The 26,993-nt window shown below is 43.7% G+C and overlaps 1 protein-coding gene across 10 annotated transcripts in view; it reads right to left on the bottom strand.

Annotated features, from left to right (window-relative positions):
- Positions 1-456: 456 nt before the first annotated feature.
- Positions 457-26,993, bottom strand: part of LOC310922169 (protein ARK2N-like) — a 106,402-nt gene continuing 79,865 nt past the window's right edge. For 5 of the 10 annotated variants that reach the window (XM_083882577.1, XM_083882578.1, XM_083882575.1 and 2 more), the window contains one exon: positions 457-3,249. In XM_083882577.1, coding sequence (XP_083738703.1) covers positions 2,064-3,249 — 1,186 coding nt within the window. In that variant the 3' untranslated portion in view covers positions 457-2,063. Of the gene's footprint in view, positions 3,250-8,357; positions 8,517-9,386; positions 9,648-12,144; positions 12,432-22,982; positions 24,730-26,993 lie in introns of those variants that run through there. The other 5 variants (XM_083882576.1, XM_083882581.1, XM_083882583.1 and 2 more) reach the window with 4 other exon arrangements.

Genomic DNA, 26,993 nt, shown 5'->3' with positions numbered 1-26,993 from the left:
ACTTTGTGGATTAAGTGGATGGCTCTGATCACACAGCAAGTTTGAATAGGAAACACCAATCACCGAGGAGTTTTGGAAGTCATCACAAACTGGGCTGAAGATGATAATTTCAAATTATCATTACAAGAGCAGGAGGAGAAGGTGACGTGGTAAGGAGGCCCCACCACGTAATCGGCTACCCAAAAAGGAAAAGCAATATGTTCTCTTGTGTGGGAAAACAGCTAAGCTAAGAAGTAGGACTCAAAGTACTGCTGAAATAATTACAGAAGTAGATGTGCTAGAGGGCCACAAGCCCTGGCAAGTTGAGGCAGTATGGTTCTTCAGAGCTTGTTTCCCCGGCTAGCTCTGCTCTTCTGATACCATATGAACGAGTTATTCCTTTGGGTCCAGATTTCAGACAGAGACGTGACTTAGCTTAGAAGAAGGAGCGGCTCACACTGAGTGGTAAGGAAGGTGTTTATTCAGGGCGAAGGCCCTGGCAGAGAGCATGAGTCCCGATTTGGTCTCTCCCCTGCCTTTAAGTACAGGGGCATTACTGATGGAAATGAGGGAGAGTGACTAAGAAACAGGGGGCATTGACATTGCCATTTTTGGGCAAAAGGGGTGTGGGGATACCTGAAGCCTTGGCTGAAGCCTCTGGCTTAGCCAGGGCCATCAAATACTAGGGAGTGTCTATTGATAAGATACAATAGGGGATACAATAGACTGGGACAGGGCTATTGAGGAGGTACAATGGGGAGGGCAAGGGGGATAATGACAGGGATTAGGGAAAGGGGTGGGGGTAGGAATGAACCATTACAGAAATTCAATAATAAAAATCATACAGAACTTTAGAAAACCCAAAATGCACACTGCAACAACTCCTCCTTTTGTATTTTTTAAAATGGAATGCTTTGTAATTTGATGAGGTGGATCCTCATACTTGAAGTCCAAAATTGCATCTTGTTCAGGACCAGAAAACTGTTTTTCTGTTGGCTCTTCATCTTCTTCAGGATCTGCATGCAAGGCTACTTATTTCAGAGAGTGCAGTGTCATTAGGGAATGGTTTACAAAGTATTTTTGAAATTTTACACTTAATAAGACAAAAACTATTCAATCAAAACAACAACAAACAAAATCAGCAGTTCAGCTTTTGACTAGAAATTCATCCCACTTAGGGAATCCTCAGTCCAGAAACAAATACAGTCTTTAAATTCTTTTCAGCTTTGTTGATGATGCTTGAATCACAGCAACAGGTGAGGCTCACTTCGGACACACTGTGGCTCATCAACCAGCTGACTTCTGGTGCTGGCAGGCAGAGAGAGCTGCAGCTGTAGTATTTTGACAGCTTTGGGGATTCTTATTTTGGGCACAATGCAGCTTGGGGCTGTAAAGACAAACTTAAAACAACATTATTACAGAAACAGTGAGGAAAAAGGCAAAAGAGTTTTTTTAGGAATTTTTGTTTTTTGGTTTTTCTCTTTTTTTCTTTCTTCTTCTCCATGCAGCGAAAGTCACCTGTGATTTTTGTGGAAAAGTCAATTCTGAGACAGAAACTTTATTTACATTTGATTTGCAAGGAGATATGATGTCAATTTCTCTTTTATTTTTTCCCTTTTTCCCTTCCCCTCTGACCTTTTATCTGTTTGGAGTCACTCTATTTTTATCTTCACGCTGTGTAGTGCTCTGTCATCAGTTTTTTTGAGGGGCTTTCTGGGGTTCCTCCCCTCACCCTCCCCCTTTGTCCCTCCCTCCTCCTCTTTTCCATTCCCTCTTTTCTGTTCTTCAAGTTGGCTAAAGTCCTTTTTGTCAGGGCTCTGCTGTCTGTTGGATCCACACAAAGGACACAGGTTCTGGATTCTCTGGGCTGACGTGTGCAAAGCAGCCAGAGTAGTAGACATTTCAATGTCCATGGCAGCAGCTTGGGCAGTAGTTTGCCTTCTTTGTAGATTCTCTAATGGGTTTATTCCGGCAGCTTTTTGCTCACACATTTTCAACAACTGGAACACTAGATTAATGAAAATTCTGAAAAACTTTAAAAGGTTAACAGTTTGCATATTGTAAAATGCTTGTTCAGCTGCCTTTTAATTTTTTTCCAGAACAGATAAAGGGATATTTGAAAAGGGTACAGGACTCCTGAACTCCCATTGCTCTTGGTTATTTAAATGTTTTATTTTGATTGCAATTTTACTTATACCAGATTGTTCAAGTAATTTAAATATTTCTTTCTTTGTATTTTGGGGAGTATTTGGACTTTGTGTTGAAGCCAAATCATAATTAGAATTTTTTGAGTCTATTTCACTTTCTACTATATTGTAGAAATTTTGCAGAACCGAGTGAGCAGAAGGAGTACTGGAGAGATTGAGAGAAACATCAGATTTCAGCAAAGGGGCGTGTTGACTTCCCCCGAGGGGATGGGGGAAGGGGGTGTGGCGACTGTCCGAGGCAGGATGGGGCTGCTGAGCTTCAGGAGGGAGGATTTCATCCTTCGGTGGCTTCAGCCGAAAGACCGACCTCGGGGCAGGGCGAGGTGAAAAGGGTTGAGGAGAAGGCGAGGAAGGAGTTTGGGGACGTGAGGAATGCTGGGGAGAAGAAGGGTCCCACACATGGTCTGCGTAATCTTTGGAAGTGCACGTGCTTTGGTGGGGCATAGGAATCGGCCGCTCCGGGCACTTACTGCTGCGGTGTGGGGGTGGGGAGCGACCTCTGTGGTCTCCTGGCGGAGGCAAAAAGTGCGTTTGCTCTTTGGGCACCGCGAGGGAGCAGGGTCTCTCCCCGGGGCAGCTGCGGCAAATCGGAATGGGGGCTGGCTGCGCGCAGTCTGCACAGGCACCGCTGGCCACTCCTCGCAAGAGAGAAGCGGTGGCGCCCGAGCCACAGTTGCCATCCGGGGGGGGGGGGCAAGGGGCTTGCTCTCCGCATTCACGCTCCCCGGAGGAGACCGGGGTGCGGCTGCCTCGCTCCTTGCCTTCTGGCGTCACGGCAAGTTCGCGTTCTCGGTGGCAGTGCGGGGCTACATCTGCCACTGCCGGCACCGCCGCCTCTGCCACCGCCAGCGCTGTTCTCACAGCTGTCTCCGGCATGGGACAGTGCTGGGGCAATGGCGTCCGCCGCTTCTCCATCCCACTCGCTGCTGCCGCTGGTGCTGCAGAGCGCAGCAGCCCCGGGCCGCCAGAGCCTCTCCCGATGCCGTCCCGCCCGCACCCAGCAGGAGTCGAACTGCGCCCTCCTCCACTCTGCGCCACCAGCACACTGCAACAAGGCACGACCCTGAAGGAGGAAGAGATAAGGGTGAATGTATGTATGCAAGACAGTACAGGCCTAAACAAGTCTGTGCTAGCCCATAGTTAAGCATAGTTAGCAATGTTACTAAGAAACATAGATATTGTTGTTATGGTTGTTATTGTTTAAGCAGGTAGGTTTTTTCAGCTTGTGCTTGAAAGGTATATAAACCAGCAGTGTGTTCAATAAAATTGGCTTCATGATGCAAACCATGGAGACCCCATCTCTTCAATTGCCCAACACTTTTCACTGATGGTTCCTGATGTATTGCAGGGATACATCAAAACTGGAAAGCTGCCCTACATAGTCCCACACAATGAGTCACAGAAACTATTGAGGGACAAGGTGTATCAAGTCAGGTTGCAGAGCTGAAAGATGTCCAGCTGGGTTTATATATAGCTGAAAGAGAGAGATGGCCAACAGTCTACCTCTACGCTGACTCCTGGATAATAGCAAGCACCTTGTGGGGATGAGTGGACCGATAGAAGAAGGCCAATTGGCAGCATAGAGGAAAACCCATCTCGGCTTCTGAACTGTGACAAAACATCATTGCCTAGGTAAAGAAGTTGACTGTGAAAGTATATCATATAGATGCACACGTACCTAAGAGTCAAGCTAACAAAGAGCATCACAACATCAGACAGATCAAGCTGCCAAGATTAGTGTCTGAGGTAGATCTGGACTGGCAACATAAGGGTGAGTTATTTCTGGCTCAGTGGGCCCATGACACCTCAGGTCATCGGGGAAGAGATGTAACATAGAGATGGACTCCTTACCAAGGGGTGGACTTAACCATGGAGACTATCTCCCAGGTTATTGTCAAGGTCTGCAAACATATGCGGGGAACCTGATGGTTCGTTTTGGGGATCTCAAAGCGCAAAAGACACAGCAGGGGACAACTCAGTTTACTTAAACAAAAAATGCACCTTTATTTAGTGCCAACAAATGCGATAGTGGGGAGAGAAAATGGAGAATAGTGAGAAAGATAGAGAAAGAGGGGAAGGGGATTATAGCTACTAACATGGAGGGACGAGTCCTCAAGGCTTAGAGATGCCTATAGATGCGATCTTCTCCAGTGGGGTGATCACAAAAGTGAGCGGGGGTCTCCAGAGTTTTTATAGGTTGGTCAAGGCGAGGACCAAAGCAAGGGGCACAGAGCCAAAGGGAACCAAAGCAAGGGGCACAGAGCCAAGGCAGGAACCACCTGTGTTGAGGTTGGATGCTCAGGAACAAGCTGCAAGCCGTGCCTCTGGTACGGACAGACCAGTTTGGACAAGCAGCCTCGGCTCAGTCCACTGTGACCAGTTCCATTGTTCTTGCACTCCGTTCTCATGGAGATGCATACCAGTCCTCCGAGACTTGGCAAACGTTCCACCTCAGCCAGGCCAGGGGCTCCCTTCAGAGTTCGGGGTCCCAGTCCCCAACCATCGGAGACAGTCGTGAGGCATATCACATCCTTGGACAGACTCTGACAGTTATTCATAACTGTGAAATGTGCTGCAATCAAGCAGGCCAAGTGGGTAAAGCCTCTGTGGTATGGGGGACCATGGTCCAAATATAAGTGGGGGGGGGGCTGTCAGATTGATTACATCACACTCCTGCAAACTGAAAAATTCCTGTGGTATCATGGCACCCCAGAAAGATTTGAGTCAGACAACAGGACACATGTCAGAAATAGCCTCTTAGACACCTGGGCCAGAGAGCATGGTATTGAATGGGTATATCATAGTCCCTATTATGCACCAGCCTCTGGGAAAATTGAATGGTACAATGAACTGTTAAAAAGCTCATTGAAAGCCAACAGCACACCAGCTCTCCTGGTCTGGAAGACATCTAGGATGGATAGAATCCACAGTCATGGACTAAATAAACTCAACAGACATCTTGGAGGGATGGTCACTGACTCTGGAAATGATAGGTATGCTTGTGTATATATATATATATATACATATTTATATAGTTGGAAGGTGTAGGATTTGGGCATGACATAGATGGTATATGATAAGAGGTGGATAATATCCTGGTTTCATCCAAGACAGGGTTATTTTTTGCAGCAGCCAGGAGGGAGCAAGGGTAGGACCCATAGGTTATTCTAAACCACCTCACATCATTTTCCAGGAAGGGGAGAATGGCTCACTTCCAGGTTGGGGTAGCATGGTAAAGGAAGTGGCTGGCTATTGTCAGGGGTTTCCTCAGGGAGGTGAGCAATAATGTTTCTCTTCTTGTAGACCTCTGTCATTAATATTGTTGCTGTTACTGTTCATTTTCTTATTTCATTGCTGTTTCCAGTAAATATTTTTTATCTCAACCCGTGATCTTTACCTTTTATGCCTCTTTTTTAGGTTGCAATGTAAGTTGTAACCAAAAGTATGTATTCTACTACCATCTATGTAAGCTGTTGAGATATGTGGGGCAGTGTTCTTTATCTTCTCCATGACTTAGCCCTGATTATTCCCTCCAGGGGCTATCTCCACTAATGGGCTGTCAAGGTCTCACAGCATGACTCATAAAATTACATCATCCCATTGTGAGATGCCCCACCCAGGGGGAGGAACCAAGCATTCCTACCTGTATATAATCTGAGGTTTGGAACACAACTGGGGCACCACCCACTGGATTTCCAGAGAACAAGAGCTCAATATCCACCACTGGACCTCCAGAGAAAGACCAGATCTTTCTACAGGATCACTGCTTTGACAAAACCACATCCATTATTACAACAGGACTGAAGCCACCATTTAATTGGACTGCTACCAGCACCCTGATCAACAGGGTGTCAGGTCGTATTCTGACTCTGTCAGTTTAAGCCAGTGTTTCTGTACTGTAGCCTTTGTTTTAATTTTCCTATTAAATTATAGTTCTGACTTGGAATCTCCCGCTGGTTTGCTTTAAAACTAGTATAGCCTCCATTTCTCCTCTCCAGCCAACAGACAGGGAGTGGGAGTGGGAAGAGGGAGTGACCGAGTGGCACATGTTTTGGAGTGGTTTCAGTGGGAACATTAAATTGGCAAATGCCATTCCTAAACTGTGACAACCATGAGAAACAAAAATTATTTAACAAAATACCCCAACCTGCATTTTTTCCTCCTTGGGATTCATCTCATATACAGGTAGGGCCTGTCTCCCACATTCACTGAGAAATTCAGACACCATCTCCACCAGGGATGTGTTTAGAAGCTGAAGTTTTGGTCAAATCTTTCCATTGTACTGGAGATGATCTTTCTGTCCAGGGATTGGGAATTTTTTCCAGAAGCAAGAGGCAAAGCTGGAGGAGCCATTAAGGAGTCACTCATCAGCTGCCCTTGATGACATCCCACTCTGGTGGGTCTCATCCTTGTTGGTACCCCACATTGTGAGGATGCCTTCATTATTCCCTACTACCATGCAACCAAGATAAGAAGCTGAGCAAGTGTAGTCCTTCACCTTCAAGACTCAGCCTCGAATGCTCAGAAGAACCACTGCTTTGTCCAAATATATTCATTAATCCACATCACCACTTTATTTAAATGCAAAACAATTTTCTGAAGGTGTCCTTTCCCCTTGTTGCTCTGAGCAATACAGAGATGAGGACCAAGAGAAGAAGGAAAGCCCAGCCAAGGAGGTGGTTTCCAGTGCATCATGGAGATCTTCACCTTGGCTCTTTGTACAGATGACAGATCCCATTAGAGCTGTAAAATTTTAGCAGAAGGGAGGTGCTAATGAAATGTCAGAATATAGATCTGAGGCACTCAGCCAGTGATTTCAACCTGGCAGAGCTTCTGCAAGGGGTATTTTTATTCAGTGGTTTTGTCACATGCAGTTCAGGGATAGTGTAAATAAATGGACTTAAATGGGAAGTGTAATCATGTGGAAAAGCAAAAAAATTGCTGTGACATTAATCTGTCATATCCTGTGCCAAGTAAGATGAGCTTTGAGCAAAAATACATAACACAAGTGACACATTTCCCATTAGGATATTAAAAACATCACTCCAGCCCAACCACCTCAAACATGAAAGCTCCTCTTGGGATTTACAGGACCACTGCCAGCTCATAACACCATGGATAAATATTTCCTATGTATCTACAATCTCAGAGGGAGGATTTGAATGTACCCTGCTTCGAAATGGCAGCCTCTCTTGGAGATCCATGTGGCCAAACAGTGGTGCATCCAGAGGTCTATAGTTGTAAGTATGAGAGGATTAAAGAGTATTTTAGGATGCAAATAGTTAAATTTGCCAGTGGTAACATTCAAAAAGATGCATTTCCAAGGAAGCAATGGCAAGTCACTATTTTTATGAGTGAGTTGATGATCCTTCTGGGTCCCTTTCAACTCAGAATATTCTGCGATCTGTGATTTAGGCATATAGAGTTGGAGATTTCTACTAAAAACTGCTGATCACACTGAGCAGTGCAGCAGTACTGTCAATACTGGAAGATGTGGATGAGGTTGCATGAACTGGAGTGATGGGCGTGACATGAGTTCAGTGATGTCAAGTCTGAGGTAGACACAAAGACCTGTCAGAATGGAAATGGGAGATCTGGGTGTCCTTGATCGTGGACCAGCCAGAAGGTGTCAATGCTATTAAGCCATGGATAAAGCAAATGCGATCCTCAGATATACAAGATGGCATTTTGTCCGAGGCTCACATAGAAACCCCCCTGGAAAAGGCATCAGTCAGGGTACATGAGTTCTACATTCAATTTGCATGGCTTACAGCACTGAAAAATGAATTTGACAGGAGACTCTTACTTGTTTCTTTTCCCAGCTCTGATGTGGTTGCTCTGGATTCACCCAAAGCTGCCAACACAGCTAGTAAATGTAGAAAATTATTTGAAATTAAACTTGCAGTTTTCCCTTGTCCACTCCATCTTTGCCCTGAGATTTACTGTCTGAAAAATGCTTCCTTCCCAGTAGCTGTCAATCAATTTAATTTTAAACTGAATTACAAATCCAGAAGACTAACCAGCTCCAAGAAAAAACTTCCAAGCGGCATTTATGAATCAGTAGTCGTAAGGACTCATTTACTTTTCATAAAGTTCTTGGTATCAAAATATAGACTGGGGAGGGCTGGATACTCATCTGCTGTTCAGTTTTAGTAAAAGGAAGACATTCACCTTCGTTGCACCAAAGACAAAAGTAATGCGGGGTTTGTCCATCACAAGTTTGCATTTTGCAGGCATGCTGCTCCTTTCCTTTACAGACAGAAGGGAAGCTGCATCCCTGGGATGCTCTGGAGAGAAAGCCACAGCAGCTGACATTCATAGATTAAGATCCTAAAAAGGAGAGGCAAAGCCAAGTAGTATTTCAGCAAATGGAGGTGATGCACTCAGCAAAGGACATCATTTACAGATTCTTCAGGGAACTGGGGAACGAATCCACTTAATAAAAAGCTTTCAGTCCCCATTTCAAGGCAGACAAACTAAATTTTCAGCCACAAAATTAATCTGCATTGCAACAGATTAACTGGGGAAAACAATACAAAATTTAACTTCTTTGGGTAGTTTTTATCAGTTCTTATTTTGCCCCTGAAATGACAATTCCCACAAAGCCATGTGGGCTCCTACATAAAAGCAAAGTGGCCTGAGCCACAAGGTGTCAAGGTGTCATGAACGGTATGAGATAATTTTAAACTTTACATTCAAATTATCCTTAAGTCTAAGAGATAATTTTAAACTTTACATTCAAATTATCCTTAAGTCTAAAGACACTGACTATGTCTTGATGGTGGAAAAAAAAATTAGATGTGTCATCTCTCCTCTTCCCACATCTGCACCAAACTCCACAGCAAAGTTTTCCCTCAGCTGGTGATATACATGAAATAATATCCGAGTCTGGTGTCCACCTCCACAACCACCACCAGACCCAGAATTTGTATTTTCAAGCTTCACAAAAGCCAAGAACTCAGTGGGGCTGAAAACCAACTCAATTCACTCTCATTACCCATCTTGATATTTAAAATACATGGATAAATGTCTCTCCTCTCACCATTGAGAGCCTTCTCACAGGATAAAAACTCCCTATTTAGCTGGAAATGTAATGAGTTGTTATTATTATTATTATTATTATTATTGCTATTTCCATATTGCCTATGAGAAGACTGGCAGGCAGTGGGACCCTAAGTTTAGCACAGAAGTTATACTTACCATCCTTTTTCGCCTGAGAATCAGGTGGTGGTTCAAGTGAGTCTTTTGCCCTCTGAAGGCTTTGTGCCAGACATGAGAATGAAACTGAGTCTTCAAGGTCTTGTTTTTCTTGGTTTCTGGTATGTTTATTGTTTCTTATCTTACAAGTTTCTCTGTGCCCGGCCAAGATGTTCACAGCAGCTTGGACACAGGACGACTTTCCCCGTGATGGGAGGTTGCTACCTGTTGGAGTCCAGGACATCCCCTTGGATGACCTGAGACCTGGGAAAGAGAATTTGAGCCCTGGACAGGGGGGTGTGGAACCGGTCCAGGGGGGTTGGAAACCTTGGCACAGAGCCCAGGAAGACACTGAGTTTGATCTTAGCCCATGGGAGAAACTTCCAGCATTAGGAGAGGAATTGCAAATCACCAGGAAGTGAAAATAGTAGTTTAGCACAGTAGAACATACAAAATTCAGTAGTTTTAGGATTCTTAGAATAGAGGTAAATGGGGGACAAGATGGTGGAATTTGGGTGGTACCTCGTGTCCCTCTCCTTCTTCCTCGTCCTCCATCTTCTGGGGTGGTGATGAAATAAGATAGTTAGAGTGGATTGGGTCAAAGCAGAAGTGACCCTCTTAGTGTAAGCACTAGGCATTGGTGTGAAATAGTAAATATCCTATACGTAATTATCTGTATAAATGTAAGGTGACGTCCCATCGGTGGGCAGTCGCCTCGTGTCCCAGCCGCTGTCCGGACCTCGGCTGGGAGCGGAGAAAAACTTTGTGATATCAAATAATAAACAACTTGAGAAACCAGAAAGCAAGGCCTTGAAGACTCTGCTTCTTTGTACCAACGCGACTCGGGGCTTTTAGAGGGCCAAGGACTTTAAACAACTTGAATCTCGGGTGTTGCTTCGCGTATCTGTCTCTCAGGTCAGCTCAGCGTCAGCTGGGCCACCCTGCTAGCTGTGATACGCCCAACAGTACCTTTGCGTGGGTCTTTGGCTCCGCAGCGCTTTTGCCTTAGCTGTCTCGGCCGTGGTTCGAAAGAGGGGACACTCCGGAGGCTCAGGGAGAAAGGTTTTATTCGGGTAACTCAGGGGCAGCCCCTGGTTCTAGGCCTGTGCCTCTGGGGAGTGACCCCTGGCCTCAGTTACAGGGGGTTTTTGTTCCCCCAAAATCTCAGGGGTGGATACAAGTTACAAGACCAATCACACAAAGCCAGGTGGGTAAGGTCAAAATGCAATACACAACATTAACAAATCAGGTGAATTTGGGACGTGGTCTTGTGAGACCCACCAATCCCTGTCAGACACCTCTCCTGAAGGTTTTGGGGTCTGGGGTATGCTGGACATGTGGGGGAGAAATACAATGGGATGGGGGAAAATACAATAGGATGATCGAAACCCAGGGCAGAGGATTAGAGTTGTCTTGGCAACTCTTATCAACCTTTGATAAGCACAATCCAAGACAGGAACTTTGCCAGGCTAGGGTTAAAGTCCAAATCACATCAAACCTACAACTAAGAAACTTATGATAGCATTTCAGCACCCCCACACTCGGGTGAGAAAACCAACCCGAGAATTGGCGTCCCTGGGTACTTTCCAGTGGACACACCAAGCCCTCTGAAGCCAGGAAAACAGCCAGAGAAGACAGGGGAAGATTTTTTGGCCAAAGCAGCTGCCTTCAAATTCGCCTTGGACAGACGAACTTCAAGGGCCCTGAAGTCGTCACCCTGAGATCTGCTGGTCGGTGATCAGGACACCCCCGGGATGAATTTGAGAACACCTGCACCCTGTTTTTCGGCTTTGGTAAGACCGGTCGAATTTAGAACACATGGGGGTGGGAATCTCCCAGGAACAGCTTAGGATCCTAGCAAAATTAAGGGTAGTTGTGTCTGCACATCCTGCAGGCCTTTTTGAGAAGGAGCTTCAAGCTCTTCTTTTGTGGGCTCGGTGTAACTTTCCACATTGTGAGACCCACGTTGTATTTGAGCCTGCATTTTGGCAAGAGGCAAACAGGGAACTTTACAACAGAGCAACTAAGAAAGATAAAGCAGCTGCGAAGCTTTTGCCCGCAGCGAGAACCATGCTAGAGTCCATTTCACGTAACAGAAAAGCAGTTCCTCCTTCTTTACAACAGCAGAGGACTGCGCAAGAGGGACAAAGCAAGGTTTCTTCCGCTGAGCAGCAGCCAGCAGCGACTTGTACTGCCTCTCAGCAGCAGGCGGATCCCAAATCTCCTAGTGGGGATGTGGGAGGGGAGAGCCATCAGCTCACCCAGGCAACATCAGGGGAAAGCCAGCAGCTTCCCCGAGGTGAGGCACATGATGCACAGCAGCTTGTCTCGGTGCCTCAAACCCCAAAACCTGATTCCCCAAAGCCAGTCCCGGGAAGGCAAAAACTTGTACTTTATCCCAGCGATCAAGATAGAGACATGCGTTCTTCTGAGACATGTCCCCTGGACATGGGACAATTGCCCCAGGGGGGGAAACAGGGAGATTTAGAACATATTCCATCTAGAAGCCCGTTTACCCCCCCGCAGATATCACACGAAATAGCTTCGCTGCCTCTCCCTCCAGCAGAGCAAGGACAGACACAGCAGGGGGGAGGGGGAGGGCGCCAAACACCAGAACAGCAGGGAAAACAACCCCAAATCGCGTCAGCCGCAGGAGATAAGACCACAGCGCATGCGCGCTAAAGCGATCAGAGTCAGGCGCGCCGGGAACAATCACACGGCGGTGACGGGGAACGTAACGGGGGGCAGTGGGAAAACATACCGTGTCAAGGGGGCGCGGATCGCGGGGAAAAAGAACTCGCGGGCGATCGTCGGGATTTTGCAAACCGCGGGACCGGGACAGTAACGGGGGGAAAGTCCATGCCGGTAGCTGAGCGCAGGTTGATGACGCAAGCTACGGGGAGCAATGTGGACCAAGTTGCGTCCGCATCGCAAAGCATGGGCAAAGAGCCAGAAAGGGCGGCGCAGGCGCAGGCACAGAGCCATGCACTGCAAACCCCAGAGGCGCTTGCGGCAGATTTTGGCGCAGGCGCGGTGGGAGTGGGGTGGATTCCAAGCCGCAGTCTTGCTCGGGGCGGGGTAAACGCCGATGGCGAGCGGGACGGGGCGGTCTCTGGGGGCGGGCCGAGAGGGAACGCCTCCCAGGGGGGTGCCGGGACAGCGCAAGCAGGATCGGAGCAGGCGGGGGTGGCGCAGGCGGGGATGGAGAGTGGCCAGGGCGGAGAATTTCTCCAGGGAGCCGCCTCCTCACGGCAGCCGCAGACCATGACCCCGCCCACGAGCGGCACCTTGATACCAGCACAGCAGGCGCTCAGTGATTCAAAATCAGCTAGCTCGTTCATATGCATGGGCACATGTCCAAAAAATATTACAACAGTTTCCAGAGATCCAGAAACGGAGAATTTGTTACAAGCACAGCATCTTTTGTCGGAGCTGATGGAACAGATCCCAGAAAAAATACCTAGTGCCGGACAGGGGCCAGCTGTCTCGATGACAGCGCCACCTAGTGGCGGGACTGTACAATTACAGCAAACACGGCAACTTCCATACTCAGCCAGTCCAGCAACAGCGCCAGCTAGTGGCGGAACACCCACATTACATCATTTTTTCCCAATTACATACAAAAAACAGATTTATTCTCCAAAGCAGCAATTTCAACAGGAACAAACACAGCCTGTGTCAACTTTAGAGGATCACGAAGCAATTCAACTACAACAACAAGCAGTCAGCACGGATGAAAGCATGATTCATATCACTGCTTCGCAAGGCATTCCTTTCATATCAATAACAACAGCAACTGCAGATTCTTCATCTCAAGCTCCTTCAATTTTATTATCCAAAGATTTCATGAAGCAATTTCTCCTGCAATTTAAAGAAACAGCTTTGGAGCTCAACCCAGATTCAAACACTCAATTCCCTCAAGTGTTCCTTTCACCAAAAGCCAATCAAGCTCCTCTTCAATCAACTGCACAGACGCATTCTCCATTTATCCTCCGGCTACCCGATGGATCAACCCTCTCCTTTGGTAGTGCTGCACAGGGATCACGTGCTGCACAGAAATCCCAGCTTCCTACTCCTCAATTAGGAGGAAAAGAAATCTCAAGAAGAGACATATCCCTCAGGGATGAAGGGATCACATCTCAAGAAGATGTGAACAAACACCAAACACAAGAAGACTCCGGAATGACAGGAGCAGCATCATCATGGAAATCGCAGCAATTAATTCCATTTTTGGAAGATTCACAGATATCTGATGCACAGGTACCCAGTGCAACAGATTGGACTGAGATAAAGAAAAAAGCATTGAAAGAATTCAATTTAACAGGTGCAAGAAGTCTAGCAATGCCAGTGGCATACGATGCACAAGGTCAGAATCCGAGATGGGAGCGATTGGATCGTGACGTCATCAAGGAATTAGTGAAAGCCATCCGTGATAATGGATTGGGATCCCCGTACTTCAAGCAGCTTTTGAAGGCAACATTCAACATATATGATCTAACGCCTTTTGATCTCGGATCTATCGCATCAATGATTCTAACAGATTCGCAAGTCCTTATCTGGGAAGCAAAATGGAAAAGAGCCCTTGAAGAGCTCAGGAGAAGATATCAAGGAGGACCAAATGCAAGCATCACTGTGGCAGAAATGGCAGGTGATCCACCAAATGATGACCCAGGTTGTCAAACAAGGAATTTGCCACGAGAGGTGTTGACAGATATAAAAGAAGCAGCAAGAAAAGCAATTGTGCAAATTCCACCAGCAGGAATTCCAGAAAGCATTTACACAGAGGTAAAGCAAAGCCCAACAGAATCTTTCTCCTCATTCATTGATCGTCTAACACAAGCAATAGACAAGCAAGTCAATGATGAGGGAGCGAAGCCACATCTGCTTCGAAGTCTTGCTTTTGCAAATGCCAACGCAGACTGCAAACGCATCATCAGTGCAATGCCAGGCCAGCCGTCCTTGGCAGAAATGTTGGAAGCATGCAGCAAAGTAGGAACACCACAGCATGTTGCATCCATTCAAGCAAGCATCTGGGGAGAACAGATGGAAAAAATCATCAAAGCCCAGACTGAAAACCTTAAGGAGGCTTTGGCAGCTCTTCGACAAAATAATTCCACAACAGTAATGACAGCAAAACTTTCAGGAGCACAATGCTATAAGTGCGGCAAACAAGGGCACCTCAAGAGAAACTGTCCAGAACGTGCAAAAAATGCAAGTTCATCAGGTGTTTGTCCAAGATGCAGAAGAGGGAAGCATCAAGCAAGCCATTGCCATGCAAAAACAGATGTGGATGGAAGACCTCTGCCTCTCTCGGGAAACTCCAAGAAGAGTGCGAATCGTCAACGCGCGACGACACAAGTGATGGCGATGACTCAAAATCAAATTCCACAAACAGGACAGTTGTCGGGGAACGTCAATGTGATACCCTCAGCAGGACAATCTACAGGATCCCCAGCGATCCAGACTTGCTGCCACCAGGGGCACAATGTGACTTGGCAGCTTCCAAAATGACATGTTTCATGAATGAGAGCCATGCAGTGATACCCACCGGGGTCACTGGAACTTCATTGAAAAGCCAAGAATTTTTAATTATAGGTAAAGACAGAAGTAGTATTTTAGGTCTCATCATTTATCCAACACTCGTTTGGGCAAACTGCAATGAAGAATTGACAATCTTAGCCAAGGCTCTTCGACCACCGTTGGTCATTCCTGAGAACACTTCCATTGCCAAAGCCATTGCATTGCCATCTCACACCACGGAACAGGTCATGCCAGTGTTGCGTCAACAGGATTCCCCTTCGAGTGAGCACGTGGAGGTTCATGCCTCATGGGTAAAGCACCTAGGTCGAGATCGACCCATCATTACATGTTCTTTGACCTACGGCCAGAAGACAATCACGCTCCAAGGAATGATTGACACAGGGGCCGATGTCACGGTAATTTCATATATTTTTTGGCCCAGAGAATGGAGCCTGATTGCACCTTTGAGCTCACTTTCAGGCATTGGAGGAAGTTCTGTTTGTCCACAGAGTGAAAATGCAATTCTCATCTCAGGACCAGGAAAAAAGACGGCAGTCATTCGTCCATTCATCATACAATAACCCATCACAGCGTGGGGAAGAGACATTTTGGCACAATGGGGTGCGAGATTGGAACTGGATTTTTAGTGGGGGTCACTGTGGCACTCACCACTTTGAAACTGACCTGGAAAACAGACGATCCTGTCTGGGTGGATCAGTGGCCCCTTGAGCGGAAAAAGTTGAGTGCACGTAAGCTTTTAGTTAAAGAACAGTTAGAAAAGGGACACATCAAACCAACCAATAGTCCCTGGAATTCTCCGGTGTTTGTGATCCACAAGAAAGCCTCAGGTTCATGGAGACTGCTTCATGATCTCAGAAAAATCAATGAGGTCATTGAAGAAATGGGTCCACTTCAATTAGGACTTCCAGCTCTCTCAATGATTCCGAGAGACTGGCCACTTGTGATCATCGATCTCAAGGATTGTTTCTTTAACATTCCACTTCATCCAGATGATGCTCCTCGATTTGCATTCTCCATCCCAAGCATCAACAGACAAGAACCTCTGGAAAGATACCATTGGGTGGTTTTACCCCAAGGACTCAAAAATTCTCCAACGATTTGCCAATGGTTTGTGGCACGAGCTTTGTCTCCAGCGTGAAAGAAATATCCGGAGGCAAGAATCGTTCACTACATGGACGATCTGCTCATCGCAGCATCGACACAACAGGAGCTGCAGAAAGCTCGTGACTGCGTGATTGCAGAAGTGCAAAATGCAGGATTGGAAATTTCTACTTCGAAAATTCAAGAAGTTGCACCTTGGAAATACTTAGGATGGAGGATCTCAGAACAGACCATAAAACCTCAGAAAATTCAAATCAAAGCAGAAGTCAACAATCTGCAAGACTTGCAACAGCTTTTGGGAGAAATCAACTGGATGAGACCAGTCTTAGGAATCACAAATGATGAACTTACATCATTGTTTAACCTTTTGAAAGGAGACTGCAATATAAAGTCTCCCAGAACTCTCACGCTAGAAGCTCAGAAAGCCCTCGAAAGGATTGCAGAAGCTCTTCAACAGAGACAGGCACATCGTTTTGTAGAATCATTACCATTCTTCCTTGCAGTGTTGGGAGAGAAAATACAACTGTATGGTTTGATTTTTCAATGGGATGCATCTCACACAGACCCATTGCTGATTTTAGAATGGATCTTTTTATCTTACAGGTCTCCAAGAACAATTCTCACAAGTCTGGAAATGATAGCTCAGATCATCATCAAAGCTAGGTCCAGACTGTTGACAATGGCAGGCAAAGATTTTACAACAATTTACCTGCCTTTGAAAAAAGATTATTTTGACTGGGCATTGCAAAAGTCAGAAGACTTGCAAATTGCATTGTTAGATTATCCCGGCACTTGCACGATCCACTTTCCAAGCCACAAATTGTTGAAAGCAAAAATAAGTTTTAGAGAAAAGCCAAAAATAAGTGAGGTGCCGTTGGATGCAATAACCATATTTACTGACGGCTCAGGAAAAACTCACAAATCAGTAATCACATGGCAAAATGCAACAACAGGAAAGTGGGAATCAAACATAGAAACAGCGCAAGGATCACCACAGATAGTGGAGTTGGCAGCAGTGGTTCGAGTCTTCGAACTGTTTTCTCAACCTCTCAATCTGATCACAGATTCAGCATATGTAGCAAATGTGGTCAGAAGGCTTGAAAATTCACTTTTAAAGGAAGTTGACAATGAAGATTTGTATTCATACTTACTTTGTATGAGGACTCTATTACAAGAGAGAAAACATGAATATTTTGTTTCTCACATTAGGGCACACTCTTCCCTTCCAGGATTCTTAGCAGAGGGCAATGCACACGCAGATGAATTGGCTATGCCAATTTCAAACACTTTGCCAAACATCTTTGAGCAGGCAAAGTTGAGTCATGCATTTTTTCATCAGAATGCTCAGGCATTGATGGAAGCCTTTCGCATTTCCAAAAGCCAGGCAAAAGAAATCATCAATACCTGTCCAGACTGTCAGCGTGTACAGCCTCCTGCATCCATGGGAGCAGTCAATCCAAGAGGATTGCACAGTCTGCAACTGTGGCAGACAGATGTCACCAAATACCCATCTTTTGGCAAACTTAAAAACATCCATGTCTCAGTAGACACATTTTCAGGTGCAACTTTTGCATCGTTGCACACAGGCGAGACGGCACAACACGCTTGTCGACACTTTTTACAAGCGTTTGCATCATTAGGTGTGCCGCAAGAAATCAAAACAGACAATGGTCCAACCTATACAGGGAAAGTGCTTGACAAATTTCTGAAAAGGTGGGGCGTCCATCACACTTTTGGTATCCCACATTCTCCAACAGGTCAAGCAATCATTGAAAGGACACACCAAACACTAAAAGCCCTTTTGGAAAAACAGAAAAGAGGGGAGGCGGATGCAACACCACACATGCGCTTGAACAAAGCCTTGTATGTGTTGAATTTTCTAAATGGCTCTTTTACAGAGCCCACTCTGCCAATCATCAGACACTTTTCAAATAATACAAAAGCAAAACTGAAGGAGAATCCTTTAGTTTTGGTCAGGAACCCAGACACAGGACAAATTGAAGGACCATTCAAATTAGTAAATTGGGGCAAGGGTTATGCTTGTGTCTCCACAGGAGCTGGACCAAGATGGGTGGCTGCAAAGAACGTGAAGCCCTACCGAGTCCAAACGCAAGCAGACGTGGACCCCAAGACAGGAAGCAGGAACACAGGCACGCAGACATGAGCAGATGTCAAGACAGCGGACATCCCCTTGTTCTACGTGCAAGAGAGACTTTGGGATTTGGGTTTCCCTTGGGACTTGAGTGGTGGTGCATTTTAGGAGTTCCTAGGGGAAGGAGGCCTCTGATAGCACACATTTGCCTCATTTTCTCATTGGTTGCCTTGAGCAACGCGGCAGATTGGCCCATGGCTCAACCAAAGGAAAATGTTTGGGAAACTCTGGCCAATGCATCAGGGCTGGACACCATTTGTTTGACACACTCAAAACCAGGGAAGCCTTTTTCAACATGTTTGGTAGGGTTGCCAGTGAGCAAATGGCCGATTCCAAAAAACGTCCCTCCAGCAATCTTAAAGATCATTTCAAATCCAGTGGACAAATGGGACGTTTGGACAAAGTTCCTTCCTGTGGCTCCTTTTGAACCTCAGGAATTGGAAATTCTTGGATCGGTCAGAATGAAATTTTGTGTGAAATTTGATCACTCTGGAGTGGCGGAAAACAAAACAATAGATGTCACTCCAAATCACATAATTTATAGAAAAGCATCGTCTTGGTGTAACTACACTAAGATGGTGAGCAGACAATCCAACCATGATCCAGTGCAATTGCCAAGAGGAATCTTTTTTATTTGTGGGGACAGAGTTTGGCCCGCAATCCCCGCAAATGTCAAAGGCGGTCCATGCAGCATTGGAAGACTTTCATTGTTAACACCCAACATAACGTTACTGAGAGAGCGAAATCCCAAAGAGAAAAGATCTATCCAGCAATATGATCCAAAATGTGATGATGATGTTCATACTTGGTCTAAGGCACAGAGAATTGCAGCTGCAATTTTTTCACCGCAGACAGCATCAGGAATAGCCTTGACACAATTGGATCATATGGCTTGTTGGCTGAGTAAACATGCCCGAGCCATTTCTCTTACACTGAGTGACATGTTAATGGACACCAATAGTGTAAGACGAGCAACTATCCAAAACAGGGCAGCAATTGATTATCTTTTGCTGTCACATGGGCACGGGTGTGAGGAATTTGAAGGAATGTGTTGCATGAACTTGTCAGATCATTCTAAATCAATCCATGAGAACATCAAACAATTGCGGGAAAGTGTGAACAAAATTGGAAAGGAAACAGGGTCGTGGTTGGATGGCATGTTCAATTTTTTAGACCTTTCACCTATGTGGAAGGAAATTTCAAAAACAGGTTTTTGCATCCTGTTGGGATTTGTAATTCTTCTCATGGTCGTGCCATGCTTCTTTCAATGCATACGGCGACTCATGCACAAGGCTGCAAAAGAGGTCTTTTTGGTGCAAACAGGAGGGGGAGATGTTGGAGTCCAGGACATCCCCTTGGATGACCTGAGACCTGGGAAAGAGAATTTGAGCCCTGGACAGGGGGATGTGGAACCGGTCCAGGGGGGTTGGAAACCTTGGCACAGAGCCCAGGAAGACACTGAGTTTGATCTTAGCCCATGGGAGAAACTTCCAGCATTAGGAGAGGAATTGCAAATCACCAGGAAGTGAAAATAGTAGTTTAGCACAGTAGAACATACAAAATTCAGTAGTTTTAGGATTCTTAGAATAGAGGTAAATGGGGGACAAGATGGTGGAATTTGGGTGGTACCTCGTGTCCCTCTCCTTCTTCCTCGTCCTCCATCTTCTGGGGTGGTGATGAAATAAGATAGTTAGAGTGGATTGGGTCAAAGCAGAAGTGACCCTCTTAGTGTAAGCACTAGGCATTGGTGTGAAATAGTAAATATCCTATACGTAATTATCTGTATAAATGTAAGGTGACGTCCCATCGGTGGGCAGTCGCCTCGTGTCCCAGCCGCTGTCCGGACCTCGGCTGGGAGCGGAGAAAAACTTTGTGATATCAAATAATAAACAACTTGAGAAACCAGAAAGCAAGGCCTTGAAGACTCCGCTTCTTTGTACCAACGCGACTCGGGGCTTTTAGAGGGCCAAGGACTTTAAACAACTTGAATCTCGGGTGAGAAAACCAACCCGAGAGCTACCTTCTTATACAGATAATTATGTGTGACTTATTTACAATTCTGTGCTAATGTCTATTACCTATACTAAAGGGGTCATTTCTACTTTGACCCAATCCCCTTAAAGTACTTTGTGCCATCATCGCATCAGAAGACGGAGGACGAGGAAGAAGGAGAAGAATCTAGGGCACCACCCTAAATCCTCCATTTTGTCTCCCCACTCACTTCTATTCTAAGAACCCCAAAACTACAAAATTTTCCACCCGGTGATTAACTACACTACTGTCTGTCACACCTTTGTGACTTGTAATTCCTCTCTGTGTTGGAAGTTTTTCTCATGGACTGAAATCAAAGCCTGTGTCTTCCTGGGCTCTGTGCCAGGGTGTCAAACTCTCCTGGACAGACCCCAGACTCTCTTTCTCGGGTCCCAGGCATCTCCGCCAAGGTCCCTGACCTTCCAGGGCAACTGAAGGAATGCCCTGGACTCTGACAATCCTTCTCTTTACTTGTGGCTGTAAATTCCCTGGTATAATTTAGTGGTTACCAAATGCTGTTCAGCCTGGTACCACCTCTTGTGGTCTGCAAGGACCTGCCCAGAGCTTCATAGCTAGTCTACACATCCATTTCAAATGGCAGTAGGTCTGAGCTTGTCAGCACTATCTGGCTGTGTGAGAAAATCTGAGTGTGACACTGGTCTCATTGACCAGCTGGGGGCTCATAGAAAGCTGGGAGAATGGGACAAGGAAATACAGTCAGAGAAATACTGGTGTGAAGGTTGCTCAGACACCTGAAGGACTGCCATGTGTGGGGAGATGGAGGTTATGCAGAAACCACATGCCTAGAAGAGATCCTGCAGAGCATGATGGGCTCCTAAGAAGGAGGATGTGGACCTGTTGGTGCAAGTCCAGAGGAGGTCACAAAGATTCTCAGAGGGCTGGAGCACCTCTGCTATGGAGACAGGCTGAGAGAGTTGTGGTTGCTCAGCCTGGAGAAGGTGGATTTGGGAAGACCTTAGAGCACTTTCCAGTACCTAAAGGGGCTACAAGAGAGCTGGAGAGAGACTTTGGACAAGAGCATGGAGGAACAGGACAAGGAAGAATGGCTTCAAACTGACAGAGGCCAAGTTTATATTAGATATATTAGACAGAAATTCTTTACTGTGAGGGTGGTGAGGCACTGGCATAGGTTGCCCAGAGAAGCTGTGGCTGCCTCATCCCTGGCAGTGTTCAAGGCCAGGTTGGATGGGGCTTGAAGCCACCCAGTCTAGTGGAAGGTGTCTCTGCCAGCTGTCTTTAAGGCCCCTTTCAACCCAAATCATTGTATGATTCTATGATGGGCAGCAGCTGCTTGTTACTGGTACCTGCACATCCCCTGGCATCCCCCACCAGTGTTACAGGGAGAAGTGATGGCCCTGCCCTGGTTTGACAGATAAAAGCAAGCTTTTGTGGTCAGGAAATCACTTTTACATTCTGAATACGCAAAATCATATGCATTACAGTGGAGAACAGTGCTGAATTTGGACAGCTGTAACCCAGACTGTAGGGCTTTAGTTTGGAGATGTGACAAAGCAGATTGATGAAAGTGGAAAGAAATCCCAAACAAATTTATATTATTTAAATAATACGCTATTTTATTTTGTCTTAAAATAGTTTAACCTTTATGCTACAGACTTGTTTCAAAAAACAGGTCTTATCTCGCGCACAAAAAAATAATATATATTTTATATATATATATATATATATATATATATAAAACCCACTCTGTTTTGTTATTATTTTTTCTTCAAAGACCATTAAATACTAGATGGAAAAACAAGAACTAAATGACTATCAAGAACAATCTAGAATTTTTAACTAGAGTTGCACATTTTAAACATTTATATTATAAGTGATGATTTATTTTCACTATAGAAGATTCCAAGTTCACACTCCAGCAATTCAGGAACTGCTAAACCCTGAAAGGCTTGAGCCAATGCATACTAAAGTTCATGGAAAGCCCTGCATCAACTCCAATGGGTTCTGGATCAGGGCCAAGTGCATTGGTTCTTAGCCATACAATGACTATCATTTCTCTTTCCTGCTGAGAAGAGAAAAATCACACAGGCACCTTTTGCTCTTATTAAAAAAAAATTTAAAAAAAATTAAAACCAAACCACTTCCTAGCTATCCAGTGATTGCAATTTTCAGATTAGTCATCACCCTTTCAAATTTGTTAAGAATAAGAAAAAATATGTAGTGTTTTAAATAAAAGAAAACCTGCATCAGACTACAATATATGAATTGTTTAAACAAACACAGTGCACAATTGGAGTAAGCTTGGTTAGGACGCAGTTGTTTTTATATATACATGGAAGTCACATCATACACAAACTGAAAAACAAGAGTTTGCATTTTTCATAGGACTACAAATGAGTCTCTGCAACTTTCTTCACAACTGATGTTCAAAAGACTGAAAGAGGAAAAAGCACCCACAGTATGTCACTGTTTCAAAGTTACTGTTGCAAAATGTGTGCTAGCCCACTAAAACAATGGCTGACTTGCGTGATTAAAATACAAGGAGAAAAGATTGACAGCCACTACTGATTATAGTGCCCAAATAGCATGGGGCTTTTTCCTACTTCAGTGTGAATGGGTTCCATCCACACTCCCCTTCCTCCCTCATTCCCTCCTCCAGAGAAAGAAATTCGTCACTAGAAGCACCACATGCATTTTTCTGGCCATGCAATATACTTATATTCATTGTTTTAGAAAACTTGAAATTGGAATATCAGTCCCTTACCTAATTGTTCTTTAAAGTGCAGTTTGAACTGTTCTGTTTTTTTTGTTTTTTGTTTGTTTGTTTTTTTTTTTTTTTTGCCTGCAGATAAAATTATTTGAAGTCAAATAAAATTTAGAAACCAGCCAACACAAAAAGAAAACAGAACTTTCCATGTCCTCATTACTGCCTGTTCAGCCTCAAATGGCAGAAAATCTGATGATAGAGCTGTACAAATTTCACACTAGAAACACCTGGAATACAAATGGATGTTTTAATTGCACAATAAACGTTTTAAGTGAATATAATCTTGTAAAGTCTAATCTTTGGTTTTTGCCTTGAGAAAGGCTCAAAATGACAGGTGAGTGGCAGGAATTTTCATATACACTACAGAAACTACAGCCTGCTAAAGTAAGTACTTCCACTGATTTCAGTAAATATTCTGGTAGAACGTGTTTCCTGAATCATACCTGAAAAAACAATTCCAAAACTAGTATGAGACATGACCTAAAGCCAGGAAAAAAGTACAGATCTATTTTAAATAATAATAATAATTTTAAAAATCACAACCTTAAGTTCTGATCCTGCAACACCTTTTAGGACAGAGTTTTAAGCACTTGAATGATCCATCTAGTTTCAGCAAACTGTCCCTGCTGAATGCTACAAAGCTGCTAAAGTGCTTTGCCAGACTGGGGTTTTGGAATTTGTTTGGTGTTTGGTTTTTTTTGAGATGATGAATGAAGAAAATAAGCAACAGTATAAATGAGGACAGCAAGCAAATTGTTTTGTTTCTCTCCTTCTACTCCAGGCAAGACTCAGATTTAGGCAAAAAAAATCATCTCTATTTAAAAAAGAGAGGGATGCTGGGCCTTTTTATAACTTTTCTTTTTCCTGTGCTTTTGTCATAATCATCTGCTACTAAGTCACTACTATTACTATTTTAAACCATAACAAGCCATGGGAAATGATCAGTGGAACACAGTAGTCAAATAGAATACTCAGAACTGAAGAGTGTAAATTATAAATTATATTGAAAATAAAAATGCTTAAAATAAAAGCTGTTCAGTGCATATGTTATGGGCCATTTACATTAAAGACAGTCCCTCCTGCTGGTAAAATAACCAAATGAGCTTGGGTAAAAATACTCTTGGCCCAATTTTCAGAAGTATTGAATTTCCCCAGTTCCACTGAAAACAGTGAAGACAGCATTTCTCAAAAACACTGATGCTCACACAGCAAAACACTAACTTCCACTAACAAGCTCAATATACTGATAAATTAAAAATGTTCTGAGGTTGGAGGTAGGAAAGGATGGGTGGACATAAGTCTGCACACAGTTATTTTTTCAGATTAACATGCATCCGTTATTAATTGTAGATGTGTTTTAAATTTGGTGCTATTAGGTTTTAATTCTGGGAGGAATCCTTCTTTGAGAAGGCAAAATCATTTTAAATTATATTGAAATCATACTGCTTTCTTATGGAAATGAAAAAGATCATGAGTTTTAATTTCATAGTGTCAAAAAGGGAGCTTCTGAAGCTGAAGCTTTAACAATGAACTTCTATGCCACAAAGGGGAGAAGGGGTGGGAACAGAAACAAAAGGACACTGCATTACAGTAGATATTTGCGTCTTGTATCCTCATCCAAAGTGAGGTCTACTACTTCTGGGGGTGAAGACCAGTTCTGCTGGGGAGTCACTGCTGTCCATGATTGTGTTTCCTGAGTGTTAATGTATTGTGAGCCTGAGCCATGCTTCCAAGAAGACACACTCTGAATCACACCTTCCCTGGGATGCACATACCTGTAGCAAGGCAAAAACCACAAAGGATTAAAGCTACTATTGAATTCAGGAGCAAGATTCTTAGCTGCAGTGTTTTATCACTTAGGCATCTTATTAACATGCCCATCTCTAAAATGTCCTCATGGTTTTTCCATTTTTAGAGTCCATAACAAATACTCAGTAAACAAAGCTGAGACTAAATTTAAACTTGGTAGTGGTGATTAAATTATTTTTAAGAACTGAATTCTGTCAGTGGGTATAAAGTGATATTCCTTACAAAATATGTGCATGGATCCCAAGGATCTTGAAGAAGTCTACTCCATCTTGTGTAATACCATGCATTAAGAAGTATAGTTTCCTGCTAGCACTTTTACCAGCTGGACTTAAAAAGTAAAAATTTTAAGTGAGGCTGGATGAGACAAAGAAAAGCTATATGAAATCAAACCCATGTTAAAATAAGGAAGTAATGATACTTTCATTACAATAATTTAAAAACAAAGCTTGTCAATTACATTATTACAGCCATTATATTTGATATTTCTTTTGGTCTTCTTAACTAAAAATTACAATAATGTTGAGAAATGCTCACTGATAACAGTACAGCCTGACTTCAGCAAAACAATGAAACATTCAGTGATTATAGTCTATCTTTAAATACATGATTTAGTCTCATTAACACACACTCAAGTGCCTTACTGAAGCGAGGTACATATCTATTTATTTGCACAGTATTTTTACCTATTACATTCATAGTAGATATGTTATGATTGAAGTACAAGCTAATAATAATTAGTAAAAAAACCCAACACAATGAAAGACCAATTTTGTTATATGATGAAGTGATGACAAGAATTTACTGGAGTCTTTAAGATGATAATTTTCATCTGTTAGTCTTAAGCACACACTAGGAAAACTTGATACCTCCAAAAATTGGTTTGCCTCTTATAAGCACTGATGGTGGCTGCACACGTAAGTAGGTGTTTTGGCTGCTGGGGTAAGCTTTTCCCATTTCTTTGTAAATGTGCATGTACTGTTTTTCAGGAACCCAAATTTTATGCGTTGCTCAAATATCCCTGACATTTACATTTTATTTATTTATTTAAATTTGAGGTAATGCAATTTATTTTCTCCAGAACTACTTAGGTTATGCTCATCTCTCTTGGTTCTTGTTAGTTTCATGAAATAGAATGAAAAATCTCATTCTCTGAGCTGTAAGTTCTCTGAATATAAATGTCTCATTGCCTTCTCAGGTATACTATTTAGTTTTGGATGTGATGTTTTGATGTTTAGAATGACTTTTTCATTACTTCTTCAGTCTTAAAGATACTTACTTAAAGTACATATCTACAAAGAATTAGCAATAAGAGACTGGAACTCTAACAAATGTATCTGATTTCTTTCTTTTAAGAAGAAATATTTTTAAGCATAACTGGAAAAATTAAACAAACTAAAAAAAATGTCTTGGTGTATTAAGTAGATGTCAAGTAATATTCTAATTATGAAAAACTGCACCAATACATTAATAATCTGAAAAACTACAAATGATGGACAAACTCCAGTGTGTCACAACTCACACCAGTCCAATAATGGCATGGAATATGGAGCATGATAAAAACCAGCGTGAGCAAGAGAACAGAATCCAAACACCGTACTAGCTAAGCATGTAAAAATACTGATCAAAACCTAAACCTTTTCCAAAAGAGAACCCTGAAAGAAGCCCATCAATACTTCATAACTGCAAGAGAAATACAATTCTAAATAGGATTTAAACAACTGAAACGTGAGTATTCAACAGACAGTACAAACTAGTCTATGGGAGATGATAGATGGTTGCATGAACAAAGGAAAGCACAAAAGTGTTCTTTAAGTCTGTCTTTGTTGAAATTATTTCAGTCCATATCTACTAAAATGATTTTAAGTGGCAATTCTGCATTTACTTTGCATTTCCATTCTTTTACACAGTAAATATTATTGAGGCAAGCAGCATGGAAAGTTTTTGAATAGGGGACCTCAAACAGAAGGGCTGTGCATACATAGTGCTAGACAGATTTACACAAACTAGTATTGGAGGACAAGTCCACACTGCTTATTATTGGCACAAAGATCCTCCAAGTCCTGGGTCTGCTGGATAAACAGTCAGGAGTGCTACTTCCTAAGGAATTAGTATCTTCCAAAAGAGTTAACCATGCAAGGGCTTTCATTATTCTAAAAGCAAAGACTAAATCTCTTACTTCGGGACCTTAAAATTTCCTTTCTTTCATATTCAATAGCACTGGACTGTGCCC

This window comes from Zosterops lateralis, assembly GCF_965231275.1.
Source record: "Zosterops lateralis genome assembly, chromosome: W".
Lineage (NCBI taxonomy): Eukaryota > Metazoa > Chordata > Aves > Passeriformes > Zosteropidae > Zosterops > Zosterops lateralis.
Note: the sequence above shows the minus strand (reverse complement) of the source record. Positions and strands in the feature narration are given on the sequence as shown.